The following is a 20080-nucleotide window of genomic DNA, read 5'->3' as shown; positions in this document are numbered from 1 at the left end:
TAATATGCTTCTAGCTGCAATGGAAATGCCAAAGAAACCTCCAGCTTTCCAGCAATTTCTTCCAGCTCTTTTCAGCATTCTCATTTTCATTAAAGACTAGCTGAAAGCTCTCCATGACCAACAGTCTGGGAACTACAGTTCTATTATTTTTGCTCTTAAAATCAAACAAATGCAATGAGGCAATATGGACTTGCACTAGCCATTTAGTAGGTGTACATACAAATTGCCCAATTATAACAGCTGGGCTTACACAAGGGCAAAAAGATGAATGTCCCCTTACCCCATGTAGACCTCCAGCATTGCAAATTCCCCCATAGGATACAACGGAGTCCATGCTGGTACTGCTGCATCAGCTTGGAGGAAGTTGGATAGGATTGGGCTGAAAATGTATCTCGTTGTACAGTCTCAGCATTAGTGCCTATTATTGATACTCTTCTATAAACTGATATATTATTAGAGACTGGGTATTCTTTGAGAGCCAAACTTTCTCATTATCTGACTCATCATGTTTAATAAGTTTTGAAGTGACTTTTTTAATTAACATAAATGTCTCATCATGACATGTGTGCATGTGTGTATAAATCCAGATTTTAAAGCAACTTTCTATTATCTGTGCATGATTTTTAAAAAATGGGCCTTGTATTTTATTTAATTGGTATTTGATACAGTATTAATATTCCTATTTATCTTTTACATGCCATATGGATTAAATTCTCATTACTTTTGATCTTAATACTTTTAAAATATGCAAATCAGATACCCTCTTTAAAGTAGTGTTTGCTTACCACATCTTTTATTGCCTTGGGCTACAGGAAAATATCTGAATTGCTAAAACTCCAAAATTGCACTGAAAACTGAAAATCAAGCATTCAAGTGCTCCATCACCACAAATAATAAGCAAGCACATTGCATCCATTCACTTTAGCAGCACCTAACTCCAGATGTGGTGGTCAACCAGACTATGGCAGATGCATGGTAAGATGAGTACAATAACATCACCATCTACAAAGAAGTTTAGCTGAGATACTGACATTGAGTTTTTAGCTGGATCCTAAAATTTCTTATACTTAAGATAGGGAGTACAAAAGTTTGCACCAGCACAATGACTCCTAAGAGTGTCTTTTCACACAAGCAAGACAATTTTCACCACTTGCCCCTTCCTTCTGCAGCCCCCTGGGTCCCCAAGGGTTGGGGGGCTTCCTGGTTTGAGGTTCAGGCTCTTAGCCACCACACCACACCCACGAATGCATTTATCCCAAATAGGGAAGCTTTCTGGGTTTGCTCAGTGCTAAAGGGAAATAGTGCTTTTCTATGGTGTTACACTGTGCAGATACAGAACTGGTTTTTTTTAATGATCCCCTTATTGGATCTAGGGCAATAGGCCAATGTATCTGGTGTATTTATAGCAGCAGCCCTATATCCGAGAACACCATCAGCACTGCTTTTGATTATTTTGAAGCTGTGTGAACCCATTCAGCAGGATCCCACTAGGATATACTATCCAAAGCAAAGTGTAATATGCTACTTTAAACCATGTCAGGTTTGAACACTTGCAAGAGAAAACAATTGTAAAGACATGAGGGCATAACTAGCAGCATTATGGCAAGCTGCACATGAAATGTTACACTATTCTGTGATTTTCTTACCACAGGGTGCTTTCTTCCTTGCCATACGTTATGTAAACCCTTTCCATATGGGAGAAAATCTCACTGTGATCACATAATATGGCGAAGTGCTATACATCCTGGGTGGGCAGCTTTTGAAGGCCACAGTCAACTTCTTGTTTTTTTGAAATCCAACAGTGGGGAGAGATGGCTTCACGGTTTCACTTTAGGCTCTTGTGGCTGCCAATTACTTCATGAAAAATAACATACCACTGAGAAAATGCATATACTATCCATAAAGAACTTAGATACAATGATTTATTACCCTGGTCTCAGTTCTGCTGAGTTACAAGGAGCTTGCACATAATCTTAATCCTATTGTTCGTCCAGAGATACTAACAACAAGGGAACAGTAATCAGAAACATTTCAAAGCTTAATTCATTCTCCACTCTGCCAGATGATTCCATTAATCAGAGGCTGTGCTAAGAAACACACATATCCATGTGCTTTCCCCCACTCTGGACCTTCCTTAAGGTGTTGCCACTGATGCTTCTCTTTGGCCTGGTTTACCTGTGCAGCAAAATAAAGTGGCAGCATGACTTCCACAGGGTGACCAGGCACCCTCTTTTTCCAGGACATGTCCTCTTTTTCAGCCTTGTGTCCTGGACTTAAATGTCCTCCCTTTCCCTGTGAGTGGCCCCTGCAGGCAGCGTAGAACCTTCTTGTAATTAATAAATTATATGAAATAAATTATATGGAATATAGTTTTAAATTTAAGAATAAGTAATATAGTGTTTAAATTAACCACATGAAATCAATATAAGAGTGCCTTTAGCTCTTATTTTGCAATGTCCTACATTTTTCTTGGATGTCCCACATTTTGGGATGCCTGGTCCTCTTTTGTGGTTATGACATCTGGTCACCCTGGACTTGCACCATTTTTTTTGAATGCTCTCCTTAATGTGAAAAACTCCCTGCAATTAGAAAATGAGCACAGCAGGCAAGTGGTGGGATCAATCTTTCCTTCTAGGTATGCAAATTTTCTACATGCAGGAAGTTTGTTTTTGATTGGAGAGTCTAAAGTTACAGCACCCACTTATAACAGAAAGTTCAATCTGCATTGTACTACCTCAATTCTGCTTCATGTACAGAACCAGCCTGTATCATACAAATGAGAACAGAAGGCCCTGCTGCAAGGTGGTTTCAGGAGAGAGGATATACCACTCTGGGCTTTATTTCATCTGTCGACCCTGAAATACTTAACTTCGATCACTGCACTCCAGGATCATAACAAACCAGCATGAACAAGCATGTTTTGATCTATATAGGAACTGCCTTCATTGCAACAATTGACTTAGGTTTTTTAAAGGGTTGCACTTTCAGACAGCTAGATTAGCTACATCAGCTACAACCTTTTTTTGATTGGCAGCTCCCTTGACCTATTGGGCCATTGGTTGTGGCTTCCCAGTTGGGTTACAATCCTATACATTGTATAGGGGGGTGGGTTCTTTGCAATGATTCCGCAGCTCTCCTGGCTGGTTTCCTTGGCCCCCCAGGGAGCCTTGGCTCACAGTTTGGGAACCACTGAGCTACATGCTTCCATGCTATGTACACCATACATGAAATGATCAGTGATGAAACAACATAACTTGAGTGTGACTTGAGTATCCTTTAGGGTTCCCAGAGTTGGGTCAAACCTTTAGTCATTCTAGGTGGCACAGGTTAAGATGCAGTGCAAAGACAGTCTATTATGAACTGAGGAATCACATATAAAGGTGCAGGGTATTTTAAGAGAGACACTTTCAAACTGCATAGCAGATGGCCATGCCAGAAACAGGGCAAGAAACAGAACTTACATATTGCTTCCAGGATGGTGGGCAACCCTAGAAAGGTGCAGATCTGAATATCTAGCTGCATGGTTGATCTGGTCCTGCACATTCTGTGGTGTTAGCACATTCTGTTGTAGCACCTGGAACTGTTCCATATTGGCTACAGGATACTAGGCTAAATGTGTCACTGACAGAACACAGCAGGATGCTCTTACTCCTATACAAATTAGCATTTTCAAGGAATTATGGGGCTTGAAGGGACCCAAAAGTCATTCAGGCCAAGTTTTCCTCCCAAGGTTGGACCCCATCCACCTTCCACCAAACACTTTTGGTCATGCCATCTAGATTGCAGTATGCCGTAAATACCACATTGGAACAGACAAGGTGCATCATGTCAGCAGTGTTTGTAAGCTGAGGAATTCCAGGAGTTTCTGAATTGGGGGAATTTTCAAACAACTGACATCTCTTCTGCATTCTGAAGTGGTACAGTCACAGGAAGGCAGTGCTATGCAATTCTGCTAAATGTATGGATTGGTTCTAAGTTTAGGAAAACAAATATAGCTGGCTCAGCTTTGCAAGCATTGCCACATGCTGTGGGAGAAAGTGAAAATTGCAATGAATGTATAGAATGAAACTTATGAGGTCACTGAAAAAGAAATGAACCCAACTGAAAGAAAAGAATAAGTAATAGACTGCAATAAGCTAGAAAGAAATAGACTGCAATAGGCTAACAATGCTTTTCATTTATAAGTTCTTTTTCATGGAGCTTATAATTAATTTTACATCTCTAGTGTTGTAGAGTTTGATGATGCTCACAAAATGGACCATCAAAGCTGAGCCAAAATGGGGGCCTGCTTTTGCAAAACTTTGCACCCAGTATGAAAAAAGGAATTCCCTATTTTGACTATCTTTCAGTAGTTACAAGAGCAGAGATAAAAATGTTTGGGTTCACTCTCCCTCTCTGATCAATTAGTGCTTAGCCAAGAGAGAGGGAGAGATCATGCTGCAGATTGCCCTTCAAAGTGGCAGGCTGCAAATGGCATGGCACTTTTAACAAGGTGATCTTCAGTGCAATCCCTCTCCTCCCTTGGCAAAGGGCTTTCCGATTGACAAGACGGGGGCGGGGAATCGTATAGCACATTTCCTAGTTTAAAGCATCTGCAAGCTGTGATTCTAAAGGAGATCGGCAGGTTTCCTGCTTCTATTTGAAAAACTTTTATTATTCCCCTTAAATGCTGCTGGCCATGTGCTCCTCAACCCTTATCTTTGCCTTCTGTATCTTCTTCTAAACATTCCTTTCACCAGAATTAGTGTTCTTTTTTTCTTTCTCCTCATTAGGACAAGACTGCCATTTATGGAAGGAAACCTCTTTGTCCTTTACAGCCTATCTGACTGCACTCCATAGCCATGCTGGCACTTTCCTGGACTCAGCAGAACCCTCCTCCTTTGTGGTATACACTCTTGCTGGGTCTTTTTTTTTTTTTTTTTTTTTTCAAACAGCCTCCATGCATTTTGGAGAGATTTTGGAGAGATTTGACCCCTTTTACTTTGCTTTTCAACTTCTTTCTAACTAGTCTCCTCACTTTTGAGAAATTCACCCTTTGAAAAGCAAGGATTATCAAGTCAGATTTGCTTGGCCCTTTCCCCTGACATGAACATCAAAATAGATTGCAGCATTGCTTTCCAGTCATTCTACAACATTTACATCTCTCACCAGGTCCTGGGTACCACACAATATCTAATTCAGGGCGCAGTCCTAACCCCTTATGTCAGTGCTGACATAAGGGCAATGCAGCTCTGATGTAAGAGAACAAACATTCCCTGACTTTGAGGAGGGCTCCATGAGTGACACCCAACTGCAGGATGCAGCATATGCCCCATTGGCACCACTATGCCAGTGCTGGAAAGCACTGACATAAGGCGTTAGGATTGCGCCCTCAGAGTCACCTGTTCTCTGGTTGGCTCCATGACTAGCAGCTGTAAGACAGTCATTTAGTCAATTAAGAAACCTTTCATGACCAGAGCATGAATTGACCTACTTAGTCAAAGTGAAGATAACTAAAGTACCCTCTTATCACAACAGTGTGCCTCATGGATGACTTTCTGATTTATTTTCTCATCGCAAGCACCACTAGATTTTTGATCTGAAGGATGATGTCATGCCCCCACTATTACATTGCTCCTTGCACCTGGTAATTTAATCCACAGTGATTCTATGGCAGAGTTGGACCCCCCCCCCTTCAATTTCTACTCTGCTAGGTTCTACCCCTTCTTTGATATAGAGGGCCACTGCACCTCCAATGCACCCCTCCCTATCCCTCCTAAAAAGTTTGTATTCCATGGTCGTGGTATCCCACTGATTCCCCACATTCTACCAGATTTCTGTAATGCCCACTACATCAGTTTAAAAGCTGTTCTGCCACCTTTTTAATGTTTTATGCCCTCAGCCTGGTTCTGCCTTGCTTAATGATCGTTTCCATTTTCCTGTATATGTGAAATATTCTCAGTAATTGTGTAGCAGTTAATCCAAGACTATATTTATAGAATAATTTCTGCATTATAATTTTTATAAAGATTAATTACCTGTCATAATCTTTTAAATCTATTATCTACACAGGTACCATCTTTTAGCATTACAGAACTCTGAACACTGACAAGATCATGAATGGAACCGATCATTCTGTTTCACAAGTGTCAATGATTACAGATGCACTTATGAGTGAAATAGACAAATGCTCGTGCACTGCCAGAAAAACACCTTGCCCACATAGTTCAGACATCACTTCAACACTGGTGTAACTCTGTTGACAGCAGTGGCATCGCTATGGGGTGCAGCAGTTGTGGGCCACACGGGGGAAAGATGCGCACTAGTGACCAAAATTGCTAAAATCGTGGTTTGTAGGAATAATACAATCATGTTATATACCAGGGGTGCCCAAACCCCGGCCCTGGGGCCACTCGCAGCCCTCGAGGACTCCCAATCTGGCCCTCAGGGTGCCCCCAGTATCCAATGAGCCTCTGGCCCTCCGGAGACTTGCTGGAGCAACTTATGCAACTGCTCTCAGCATGATTGCCAACTGTTCAACCTCTTGTGTGAGCTGTGGGACGAAGGCTCCCTCCACTGCTTGCTGTTTCACTTCTGTGATGCAGCAGCAGTAGTGAAGGAAAGGCCAGCCTTGCCTTGTGCAAGGCCTTTTATAAGCCTTGAGCTATTGCAAGACCTTCATTCATTCATATGAGTTCCATCTCTAATATATTCATTTATGTAAAATTATTCAAATTTGAAATGTAAATTAATTCTTGTTTTTCCCCGGCCCCTGACACAGTGTCAGAGAGATGATGTGGCCCTTCTGTCAAAAAGTTTGAACACTCCTGTTATATACCATTCGATGCATAATTTACAGCAGAATGCAATTTTAAAAACCAGAGTGAAATATCTCCATTCTACGAAAAGTTATGGCCAAAACCCCAGAAAACAAAAGTGCAACTGTCTTATATAACAAAAAAGTACATTTCCTTATAATTCAAAATGAACCAATGAGGCTGATTGTTCAAAGAGCCAATGTTATGATGACACTGCATGGAACCAATAAGGTGTAAGAAAAGTGACACCCTGTGGGGGGTGTGACACCACTAGTGACCAAAATTGCTAAAATCATGATTTGTAGGAATAATACCATCATGTTATATACCATTCAGTGCACAGTTTACAGCGAAATGCAATAAAAAAAACCATGTTGAAATACCTGTGTTCTGTCAAAAGGTATAGCCAAAAAACCAGCAGGGTGCAGCAATGGTACATCACCACTTCCACCACCTGGGTCATTGCCCCACCCATTGTATCGGAGGAAGTCCATCATGGGGGGGTCATGCGCTGGCCTCCTACACCCTAATGATTCCACTGGTTGACAGAGCAGCCAAAATGGGGAGGAGATCAGTGTGTTATGTGGGAAGAATGTAGGAGGGATGAGGAGGTGTTGATTTACACCAGGTGGGCAAACTTTCAACTTTAGGGCTCCTAGACATTTAACAATTGTGTAGGAGAGAATTTCAACAGGTGCAGCTTGTTATCTGTGAGATGACAAGCTGCACCTGCTGAAATTCCCTCTTCTATACAATTCTTAAAGGTCCAGGAACCCTAAAGTTGAAAGTGTGCCCACCCCTGATTTACACTCTATCATAACCTCCTTCAGATGGTGGACATGTCAGAAAAAAAATGACATGCCAGTGTCATGCTGATGATATGCTGACTTCAGGATGTTGCTCCATGGATGTGTCAGTGTTTCCATGAATGCTGGGTGTTACTGGGAACAGCTGCATCAGTGTTGCTTTGCCAGGGCATGTCAGCTCCGTGGCCCTTGTTGCACTGGCATCCATGTGCAATTGGTGTGCCATTTGAATAGGACTGGGCCATAGGAAGATGCCATTTTAAATAATTCAGAACTACAGGTCGGACCTTGTCATCCACGGATTTTTCATCTGTGGATTTGATTCAACATGGGTCCCCTGACCTGAGACCCAATCTATACCTTCTGAACGCGACTGGAGCTGTGCTTCCGTCATATTCAGAGGGTGTTCTGAGGCCCAGGGAAGCCAAGTGCGGCCTCCCCAGATCTCAGAATGCCATCTAAGTCCTCAGGAAAGTCTTAGAACAGTACTTCAGTTTTTTTCCTGAAAAACTGGAAGTGCTTTTGCTAAGGCCTTCCAGAGGCCTTAGAGCAGTGTTTCTCTACCAATGGTATGAGGAACCTGAGGTGGTGTTTGGTGGTACTCGTGGGACCCCTGGACACCTGCTGCCCATTAGCGAGACTAGGAACACGACATAACAAACAGCGGTAGGAGGCTCTGTAGCATGCTTTTCCATGTGCGAAACCCCCTCCAGTCCACCCTGAGCCTCTTACTCATGTTTGTTATGTTGCATCTGACCTCCCTACCAGAAGTAACTGGTAATGACCCCCCAAAATAGAGTCAATCAGGCAAAATCAATACAATTTTTGGATTCAGCATCCCAAACATATCCTAAATTCAACTAAAAAAAAAAAAAGGTTTTCTTGTAGGCCTGTGCTAGCAGTGCAAACCCATGCATGTCTACTCAGAAGTAAGTCTGACTGAATTCAGTGGGGTTTACTCCCAGGTATGTGTGCATAGGACTGCACCCTATGACAGACACCTTTAGATTATGAATGCTTTTGGGACAGGGAACAATTGTTGATTGATTTTGCTATGTAAATCACTTTGTGAACTTTTTTATTGAAATGCAGTAAATAAATTAATAATAATAATAATAATAATAATAATAATAATAATGGAAACCTTACATATAAACTTCAATGAACTACAGAAACTTTTCATTTAAGGAGAAACAACTAAAATATAATAGTTCTCCCAAATCTCTCTTTAAATTAAATGCAGAGCAGCTGGTTATCTAAATGAATTTTGAAAATTGCACTCATAAATGCAAGAACTCTAATCAAAATGACATTGTGTACTGCAGAGCAACATTGGGTGCCTCCCTGCAAATAATGGCTTTCAAAGCTTGCAGACTTCGTGCCATTCATCTGATAGTCATGCTTCCTCTGTATTAAGAACAAATATATAATAAAGTAAAGCTTTAAAAGACAGCTCAACAACAATTGTGCTGCTTTGCTGGAGGACATTTTCAGCAAACATTGAAATTAACAAAACTGATGAACAGTGCACTATTCACTACCTCTTTTGGATGGAAATTCTTTTTTCTGCCTCTGAAAAAAGGGAAAGCTCCATTTGACTATGCAGATGTTGGGGGTATGTTGAGGGGGAAAACAGACAGAATAAGAACATTCATATGATCTAGCCCTGCAGTTCTCCAGCTGTGTGTCTGGGACCTACCAGTGGGTCGTGACCCAATTTTTCGTGGTTCATGAAACTAACAGGGCAGATTAGGCTTTGTGCATCAAGGATTAAACAAGCTGCTACTTGAAGGGGGGAGCACTGCTGGCCAATCACCATTATAGCTACACTCCTTGGCATTTATAAATCAGGCAGCAGCCTCTAGTCTAGGGCCTCTAAAAAGTTTCAGAACCATTGCTCTAGCCCAGGGGTGTCAAACAAAAGGCCCATGGGACAAATGCAGCCCCAAAAGCAATTTATCCAGGCCCCATTATAATTGGGCTCTCCCAGTGTGATACGGGCTTTCTCCCATCATGAAAATATGAACAGGAATTGCACATTTTCTCTTTTGTCATTTGCAGCTAATGAGTTTCTATGTAAGAACAAAGTGCGTATTTCTGGCCATCATCTGCTTAATGATGTCACTTTCTGCTGAATGATGTCACGTCTGGCCCTCAGTAGGCACAATGAATATTAACTTCGGCCCTCTGTATGAAACAAATTTGACATCCCTGCTCTAGCTCACTTTCCAACTGGTAGCTTCCAGGGTCTCAGTTAGTGGGGCTGATCACTCTTCTCCCTACATCTCATCTGGTTGTGCCCTGAGAGTTGAACTTACCAGGTAGTGTTAGGCAAGTCACTCCTTCTCAACATCAGATACAATATGACCTACAGGGTCACTGGAAGTGTTACAATAAGGTAATACATGTGAAGCACTTTACACACTCAGAGCTATACAATTTTTCTTATTATTATTCCACATGCAATAGATAGATAGATAGATAGATAGATAGATAGATAGATAGATAGATAGATAGATGACCCATGTGCTCTACTGCTGAGGTACACCCTAGTGGCCAGTCAGGTGCCACAGGGAAACTTACAAGCAGGAAAAGTTTGCAACACTCACTCTGTAACACTCACTTTTTATTGTGTGGCAGGCTACAGTGCAAGAAGCATGGGATTTCTGAATATGTTGCTACTTTGACATATAGTCATGGAGAGTTCTGCCTTTTCCATGACCTATCCTCTCCCTGAGTCTGCTCCTTTTAGCAGGCGCTTAAGCTAGCGATTATCAGAATGTTTTGTGGCTTTGAATTCCATGGTTTAATTATATACTGCTTGAAGAAATACTTCCTTTTAACCATCCCAAATTCACTGACAATCAATTTCACTGATGACCTCAAGCTCTATGGTTTTGATTCTCTCTTTTTCGCTCTCGCCACACCACTCACTGCATTAACTGCTTAAATCGTCCTTTGTAAGAATTAAAGAAAAGGAGACTTCCACTTAGTATGCCAATATATCCCAAATTTCTACACATTATCATGTGGTAATGTAGTTAAAAGGTAACTTTTACTCATGTGTAGCAGCCACAAAAGGCCACAGTTTGTATCAGGGCCCTTGTATGGAAAGACAGGGTATTTATCCCTTTACAGCTGTGTTGTTTTCCTGGCAAAACTGTGCCCTACCTGAAGCCGCTATTTAACCCTCAAAGTGCTGTTGTAGCAATTGGGACTCTAGGGCCTAAATAACTGCTTCAGGGATGTGATCCTTGGGGAGAAAATGGGATAGATATAAAGGTTTAAATGCCCTCTATCTCCATGATCATGATCCAAATGACTCCCTGCATGACTGCTATACATGAGTAAAGATAAACCTTTAACTACATTGTCATGTGGTAAGTTGAACACATAGTTTGGATCTAAGTACAGACACAGAGAAAGTAAGACTGTTGATTTTTCCCCTGTATCCTAACTCTAAGTCCTCATTCTGAGGCAAGGTTTGTTGGAATGCCTTTCTTGTTTTGTGCTATGCTCTTGTCCAATTCTGCATGTCAAAATCTCAATATCATTGGGCCAGTTTTGAGCCTGGGTCATGAACCTGCATGACCATCCATTCTAACTTCAGCAAAGTCTGTATCTTGAACTCAAACCTATGAAAATAATTTTGAACTTCCATACATCTTTAATGTTAGTGTTACTGTTAATATCACCTGTGGGTCTGGTTCTTCCCTACAGCATTTGGACTTGACTGTTGCTAGACAATTATTTACACTCTTAGTAAAATGGTTTAGAGCCCAACACTGAGCTCAGCGCGCCGGCTTACTGCCAGCGTGCACTGTCGCAAATGTGCCATAAGGCACGTTTGTGGGCCCTAACGCCGAGGGAGTGCCTGTGCTAGCCCAGTGCTGACTGGTGCTGGGTTAGTGCTGGGCAGGCGCCCAGCCTCGACCGCTCAGTGGTCACATGGACCGCTGAGCAGCGAAGAGGAAAGCTGGGGCGGGGGGAGGCAGGGAGGAGGCGTGGAGGGAGGGGAGAGGGCAGGGAGGGGGTGCGACGGGGAGACGGGAAGTGGGAAGAGGGCAGGGGGTGTGCCAGGGCAGGGAGGGAGACAGAAAGGACAGGTGGAGCAACACTTCACAGGATCCTGAGCCCTGGCGTCAGGCTTGGCACCTGACACGAAGGCTCTTACCTCACCGCCAACCTTTTGATTGGCAGTAAATCGAGTAGCCCCATTGCGGGGCTATTCCCTTTACCCGGGGGGAAGGGAATGAAAGTCCCCTTCTCCTGATGTGCCGGTCACATATGCCGTGGGCGTGCAGGATGCACCAGCAGCCGTTTTTGGTGCCGCCACAGCTGTGCACCCCCAAAGCTCAGGATTGGGCTCTTAATCATGGCAAACAAATGAGGAAAATAAATTCACAGCAAGTTCTCTACAGGGCTGATGACAGCACTTAATGATCATGAATCAGAAACATGACTTTATATCTTTCCTCCTCCTAAATTTGAAGTTGATTAGTATTACAGACTGAAAGAGTTACTCATCTCCCTTTCCAAAGTCAGATCCTTGGTATTACAGAATTCCTTTATTTATAAACATGTATTAATATTGATCTACATGGTTCAACCACATTTCCTTGCAACACTGGGTTGATCTCACATGCATGTACTTAGAACAAAGGAACATCAAGTGCTTTATTTTATGACCATAGCATCAAGTGGTGAATTACACGAATCATCAATCACATATCAAAAAATAGCACAGAGCAAGAATTTTCATATAATCTCATATCAACTCAAACATGGAATTTCAGTGGAGTTAGTTCACCAATTAAGTTGTGATACATCAAAGTAATCATGATGTATGGCCTAGAGCAGGGGTGCCCAAACCCCGGCCCTGGGGCCACATGCGGCCCTCGAGGCCTCTCAATGTGGCCCTCAGGGAGCCCCCAGTCTCCAATGAGCCTCTGGCCGTCTGGAAATTTGTTGGAGCCCGCACTAGCCCGACACAACTGCTCTCAGCATGAGGGCAACTGTTTGACCTGTCATGTGAGCTGTGGGTTGAGGGCTCCCTCCACTGCTTGCTGTTTCACGTCTGTGATGCAGTAGTGGCAGCAAAGGAAAGGCCAGCCTTTCTTTGTGTAAGGCCTTTTATAGGCCTTGAGCTATTGCAAGACCTTCATTCATTCATATAAGTTCATCTTTAATATATTCATTTATGTGAACTTATGTAAATTTATTCAAATTTTAAATGTAAATTAAATCTTTTTTTTCCCCAGCCCCCGACACAGTGTCAGAGAGATGATATGGCCCTCCTGCCAAAAACTTTGGACACCCCTGGCCTAGAGAACAGCCATGGTATGAGAACCTTTCCTTGTAACATCCAAAACTGTTTGATTTTGCTTCCTTCTTCATAACATATCAATATTATGCATAATAGGAAGGGCATTTTTTGTTTTTACAAAGGAAATTCCTGAATGCGTAAAGCTACGTACACACTAAAACCTGTTCTGTTGCTTAAGCAAAGTGGTGTGCCATGTCTTTTATGTTTGCCATGCAGCCAATCATTACATTATGCATTTTATAAATGAATGAAAATATATAAATCTGTTGAGAGGTTTTAAACCAATGAGTTGGGTTTTCTAACCCTAAAGAGAAAATATTCTACAAACTGAAGATTGGGAAACAAATATTAAAAAAATACCATGCTCTTATCTCTAATCATAAAGAAGCATGATTAAAGGAAGCTCAGATCTAAGGTGACTTGGCAGACAAAGAAAGCACAGAGAAAGCCATCCTGCAATTTTAATAATTCCAGGGGCAATACACAAAGCTTAGGCAAACTGTAAAAGAGAAGTGAAGAGAAATTAATTGGGAGGCATAATATTTCGAGTGAGGGTACCATCGCCATAGACAGATGCTGCTGTTGTGGAGTACTCACAGCAGTGGCTAAGCATTGTCAGAAAAGCTGTCAGAGGATTCACAGAGGATACTTAGGGAAACTTTGAGCAATAATAACAGCACAGCAAGGTATAGTATGATAAAAAGCTTAGCCATCAACAAAGAAGTGGTAAAGAGAAAGGAGTACTTAGGTAAAGCTCTGTGTCAGGGATAGAAAATGAAAGAGACAGAAAAACCACATAGGGAGGAAACTGTGGTTAGGAATATAGTGTCATTTTAAATATAAAAGTAACCATTTCTTTGCTCAAATACTTTATGTGCATTAACTGCATGTTTCTTGCTGAACACAATTGTGTTTCTTTTTTAAAGTCAATGCCTGTTTATTAGAAAGGAATAATGAAGATTCAATAAGTCATCAAATTCTTGTAGTTTCTTCCCCATGCATATTTGAAAGTCCCTCCCCACACAGCATTCGATTATATTTCCTCTCTATATTTGCTACTATCTAATAAGAGACCTACTATGATTTACTGTAATGTGGGCAAAGGTAATATGCAAATTAGGATACTTATTAGAATACTTTCAACCAGAAGGACTACGGTATGTAGGTTTCCCCAAGGGAGCTCCTGACCCTCTTATGGAACGAAGGAACATAGAGGAAGTTAACAACTTCTGGTTTATGCCCACAATTTCTGGTTTACTTTTGGGTTGCTTTTGCAGGCATTCTGGGGCCCATGAAGGCCAATTGAGTGGGGCCTGGCCAACCTGAAAGCAGCCTCCAGAGGCTCTCAGGAAGGCTTTGCAGTGCAGCAAGAAGCTTAATGTGGTTCTTGCTTCAATCAGTAACACCAATGCGGAACACACTATATCCCATGGGGGAGTTTCAGAACATTGGGGCCTCCTTGGGGTAAGGGTAAGGGACGATTTGTTGCTTTGCCCCAGCAGCTGCCATGGGTCAACCTGGACCTGTGCCAGCTCTGTAGCTGGTGCAAATTTGTGCTGATTCATGAAGAGGGATCAGGTCCGAGAAGGGGTTTGGATTCATTGCTGCCAGACCCATCCCCTTCCCAAGCCCAATTTGACCTCCTTCCCACCCCACTGAAATGTAGGTAGCTTGAAACATCTAGATCCTCCTGGCCCAGAGCTATCATGCCTGAGTAAAGGCACCATTAAAGGACACTGCGTGAAAGCACAAACAGAGTCATCCATAACTCGATCTTTGTTAACTTGGGGAACTGGTGTATTTATTTCAAGAATTCAGGCACAACATTTGCCATTTTCTTTTGGCTCAAGCACTGTACAGTGAAAATTGCACATGAGGCACTAACAGCGATTCAGATTCACTGGGGTGTGAAAAGGATTTGAATTTCTAGCTGAAGAGCTCGGCTTTCAAAAACCATGGAAGATGCTATTAGTCTTCAACAGGTTTATTTCTTTAACAGGAACTCATTTGAGAATGATTGATAATCACGGCCTCTCTTAAATACTTTAAATACATTACCAAGAGATTCTTATGTCTGTACGGTTGCATGCTTGTTGTTTCTGCCCACTTATCTCCGTCATAGATCAAATCAATGGTGTTGCTACTTCTTCATCAGAACAAAATTTTAATTGGGGCTTTCCTGACACAATATTTGTTACAAAGCTTCTCTGAATTTGCCTACAATGGACTCTCTATTACCCCATTACAGAATGCTGAATTTCACCACTTTCTTTCAAGATGGGTAATATTTTACCAATTCTGCTGAACTACTCAGAGAGTAAAGCATTATTCAGTCTGAAAAAGAAAGTTAGATGTGTAATAGATGCATCTCTTATGCAGACTTGGAGGTAATAGTTTCATTTGCCCGATTTATTGTTTAATATGGAATCCTTTTAAAAGTGTTCCAGTGTAATGCACACGTCCTTAAGAGTGCAATTCCATGAATCCAAACTCCGTGTGGACTGAAAACCATAACAAGAATATAATGAATTTATCCACCTTCTTTATTTGTAGAAGACTCTGTGTATTCTATAGTGGGATTCTATTCTATTCCACTACAGGTATTCAATATACCTGGAAGTAAGCCAGATTGAACACAGAGGAGTTTACTTCTGCCAAAATGGGCATAAGGTGGCCTGTTTAACAGACTCCCATAACACCCTTTGTAATCCTCATTTTAATATAAAGGAACTTAATAAGATTCAAATTAATAATATGAATAATAATCTATAGCAGACATTTACTGTGGCCAACAAATAGAACAGTATATCTGTCCTATCAAAGGCATATACTGGCCCGATTCTATAGGAACCCACTGCCAGTAGAACGCACATACTGCTGGTGACAACTGCTGCAAAGCCCCTGATCACAAGCGGGAAGGCTGGAACCTTCTTGCATGTATTGGGGGATTGCTGGTCATCCACTGGAGCATGTAAGCCAGCAGGGGAGGCTGGAGGGGGTGGGGGAGGGTGGAATATGGGCTGGGAGAAACTGGGCAAGGAGGCAGCAGGAAGGAACGGATCCAGTGGTTATAGTGTATGCTGGATCCATGGGCAGTCTCCCTTCCCCCTGCCTCTTCTCAGACATGTACCAGTGAAATCACTGGGAGGGGACCCATTACAGAGTGAGGGGCTTATAGAGAGGTAAAAGGCTTACAAAAGTGTAACCCTCTGAAGCCTCCCAATCTGCCCCCCCCCCAATATAATGTTCCCTACTTTTTGTGCTCTGCATTGGGAAGACAGGTAGATCCGGACTCCAAACACTATTCCAGCTGGTGCCACTTTCCCCCTTCCCGTTTTTCCCCCATTGCCACCCCCCATTCTGATTCACCCCTCCCTCTTTGGGAAGGGGCCCAAAAGAAACTCTGTACCCCCTGATAAAATTCCTCTCCGAGGCCCTAGGCTGAAGCCTAGGTGCCCTACACGGACTAGGGGCCCATAGGTCTACTGTACCAGGGTCATGCTGTCAGCTGTAGGGGGTGAAATGCTGAAGTGCCAGAGGGAGCCTGAAATACCTGAAAGCCTAAGGGCCCAGCCATGGGTTAATACAGCCCTGCACTTAGCCCTAAGCATGAGAAAGTGATTGGCTTCTGCTAATCTTTGCTTGATGTGACAAATTCTAGGGCAGCCAGTTGGCAGGATGGCTTGGCCAGTTCCTCTGATGATTTGAATATCCTTCCTCCCTGAACCTTATGCTGACAACTGTCCCTGAATCCTGCTTCTGCCTTCCTGTACTCACTCCATTCTATCGGTGGTATAGCTAACCATCCTGAAACCTGGGACTGAGCTCAAAATGTCACCCCAGAAGTGACACGAGCACTGGAAGTGATATCACTTCTGGGAGCAAAGTCACATCCTGCATTTAAAAAAATTATTTTTTAAAATCCGCCACCTCCCCCCAGCCCCAGCCCCCTCTTGCTCACCCCTGTCACCCCCCCTCTCCTGAGGAAAAAAAAAAAAAGCACTTTTTGCCATTTTTTTTCCTCAGGAGCCTGCAGTAGGTGGCGATGGTGAACACAGACTCTGGTCGCTCTCCACCCCTTGCTCCACTGCCTTCTAGTTCCAGAACCCCTCCTGAGTGCCCCCATACCTTTTTTTTCTACCTTTCTCACAACGGCAGCTTCTGACATCCCCACATGGCTTCTGTCTCCACCCCTTTGGTGGCAGTGGATGCCGTCCGCTGGCAGGCCAATCCAAAGGGGGCCAACATGGGGGGGGGTGACTGAAGCCACAGGGGTGTCAGAAGCCAATGTGAACAAGGAGCTGCTGCTGCGATAGAGCAAAGCAGCGGCTCTTAGAGAAAGGTGCATACTGGCCGCCACCATCTTGGCTGCAGCCGGCATGTCACCTCCCTGATGCATGGCATCTGGGGTAATTGACCCCGCCAGCCCCCTCTTAGCTATGCCACTGCATCCTATAACTTTTCCTTCGCAGTTGGGTCTTGCCTCTTCTTTCTTCACATTCCATCAGGATTAAATCTTCAGGTCTTGGTTTACCCCAACTACGCTCCTGCTTCTATATTTTTGCTCCTGACCTCAGCTCATCTATGACAATGGACTCCATTTTCAACTCAGGTCTCTGCAACTTTTGTCTTTGCTGCCAACTATCCCTTCCAAATTGTTCCACACTATGCCACCTGGGTTCTAGGATCTCAGCTTGGACCTTGCAAGCATGTACATCTGTAGGCAACAAACATATGGACTGCTAACTAGCTACAATTTTTGTAGGAGAATGCTTCTGACATCATGGTAGATTGGTTTCAAACAGCACATATTAAATCAATTAAATTTAAAAAAAAACTGTAGGCTTTTCTCAAATGGGGTGACCAGGCTCAGAACTGTGTGTATATAGGATGATCAGTGGAATGTTCAAGGGGCAGGGACTATTACACATCCAACTTCATGTCCTACCTGCAGTAGGGAAAACATGGCTAAGATGTATAGCAATGCAGAGTGACAATATAAAGATGATAGGCAGAGGCTCTGAACATATCCATCAGGGGCAGCTTGACCTGGAGCATCACCCCATGCTGATGCTGCAGCACTATGGAAAAAGAAAAAAGCTCCTTGCCATGCTTTGTCAAACTAGGAATGCAGGACTTCTGGTTTTGATTTAAAGGGGCAGCCATGCTGTACCTGTAAACAGAGCTGTAAGTGCTGCATGTCTGGTTATAAGGAAACTGCAAGGGGAGCAAGGTAAGGAGATTGATGATCCACTTTCTGCTTGGATGAGTAAGGGGAGGATCATTGCATCCTGCATCATTGGTGGGCTGGAGGGAAGTGGTGGTAGTGCTAACCCGATCCTGAATTTACCAACCCATCAGACCCCTTGCAATTCACTGCTCATGCAATCCACTGCACCTTGTCTCATAGTTGGGCCAGCACTGAGGTCCATTATCAATAGCTGATTTCCACCCTTTAGAAGATTCACAGGGAAATTGAATTTCTGACGGATTTACTGTATGTCACCTTTCAAGGGGTCTTTACAAGACATTGCTGAGATCCAGGAATTCTCAAAAAGACCATACATTCTGTGCCTTAAAGGTTGCGTCTTCAAATATTTCTTACCTTGTATTTTATGTGATCTCAGTGGACAAAATAACTGATGATTTGTATCTGTGTGGGTCCGGCTGAGGGGCTGTGAATCCTTCACTTCAGTGGCATGTCTTAGAACCACCAAAGATGCAGAAGCATCGGCAGATCCCTTTAGGAGAACAAGGAATGTTTTAGAAAAACAATTCAATCTTTGCATTCCATTGTGGCAGGAAAACCTGCAAATATGTTGTTTCAAGAATAAAATTTAAACTTTTGTACAGCTTCACACACATGGGCATTAAAACAATTGAGGATTGGAACCCTGGGAGATTCCACCATACACAGCCACTGTACTTGATTGGAGAGGACCCTCTTGGGCAACAAAGTTGTTACTTTTATACCACAAACATTCTTTCCTGTCACCCATTCACTTTGCCACCCTAGCATAGAGGAAACTAATAATGGTGTACACTGTATGCTGATTTCCTCTCAAAGTTAATTTGTATCTTTAGAAGAAGGGGGGAAGCTATAGGAAGGTATTAATCTGCTTAACATTTCTAAGTACATCATCCAAGGGATTTTGTTTTTTTAATCTTACATATGCTCAGCAGAGTTACTGGCAAAAACTGTACATTTTCTTCATTTCATCCTTTCAACATCAAATGGTAAGCAGCAAAAATTGGATCAGACTTCAAAGACTGTGCTGTGCTCCCAGTCACAGAGCGACTCCTCCATTTCACATATTGAATTCGAGCAGGATATCAAAGTGCTACCAAAGAACCTCAGGTCCTTACTAAAAAAGAGGCTCTAACATCTGTAGAAAGTGAAGTGCACAGACAAATCACCTCAGGGAGCAGCGAGCATTTATTCTCAGCAGCAGATTTCCAGCCTTTTGATTCTGTTATTCACTGTACCTCCCTGTCTTTCTACAGAGCTAAAGTTCTTAGCAAGGCAGGCTTTTGTCTCAAAGACTTCAAAACACCACTAACGGTTTCATGTTCTGATGGTTATGCCAAGCAACCATGAACACACTTCAGAACTGTAGATTCAGAAATTTTACGTCTTCTTAGAGGCTGAACTTCACAGTACCTTGCTTGTTTGTTTTTCAAGAAAATCCGGCTCTGCGGGAGAAGTTGGGCTGCTACTTTGCTGCCTGAAACATAACAAGGAGTTATGGTGACAATAAGCTCTGTACAAGCAAATAGTTATTAATATATTACTGCATTTTGATGAATTTTCTCCTGCATGTTTCCACCATTTTAAACACACATCCTCTTATGACAACGTTCCTCATTACTAGAGCAAAATATGTAACTGTAGACTTTATTGATGCCGGTGGGTCACGTTTCCACATCACCCTGCCCTGGGTGTCATTCAACCCTGGAATGTGGCTGTTCACCACTGTCAGCTGTGTGATGGTTGTGTATGTGGGGAGAGGATGAGAGGTTCACTGTGGCAATACCTAGACTGTGACACTCCCTGCCTCTGTCCACTCTGCCCAGCCTTTTAACCTTGGTGGAAAGGCTTTTGCTTTTATACAGCACAGTGATTTTTAACCTTTTTCATCTCATGGCACACT

General features: G+C 42.7%; 1 protein-coding gene across 6 annotated transcripts in view; it reads right to left on the bottom strand.

Moving 5' to 3' along the window:
- The window catches only part of MYO3B (myosin IIIB), a 309268-nt gene that overhangs the window by 65635 nt on the left and 223553 nt on the right, over window positions 1-20080 (bottom strand). For all 6 annotated transcript variants that reach the window (XM_066612192.1, XM_066612189.1, XM_066612190.1 and 3 more), the window contains 2 exons: window positions 19591-19654; window positions 18535-18670 (listed from right to left, as the gene is read on the bottom strand). In XM_066612192.1, coding sequence (XP_066468289.1) covers window positions 18535-18670; window positions 19591-19654 — 200 coding nt within the window. The remainder of the gene's footprint in view (window positions 1-18534; window positions 18671-19590; window positions 19655-20080) is intronic.

Source organism: Tiliqua scincoides, chromosome 1 (genome assembly GCF_035046505.1).
Source record: "Tiliqua scincoides isolate rTilSci1 chromosome 1, rTilSci1.hap2, whole genome shotgun sequence".
NCBI lineage: Eukaryota > Metazoa > Chordata > Lepidosauria > Squamata > Scincidae > Tiliqua > Tiliqua scincoides.
Note: the sequence above shows the minus strand (reverse complement) of the source record. Positions and strands in the feature narration are given on the sequence as shown.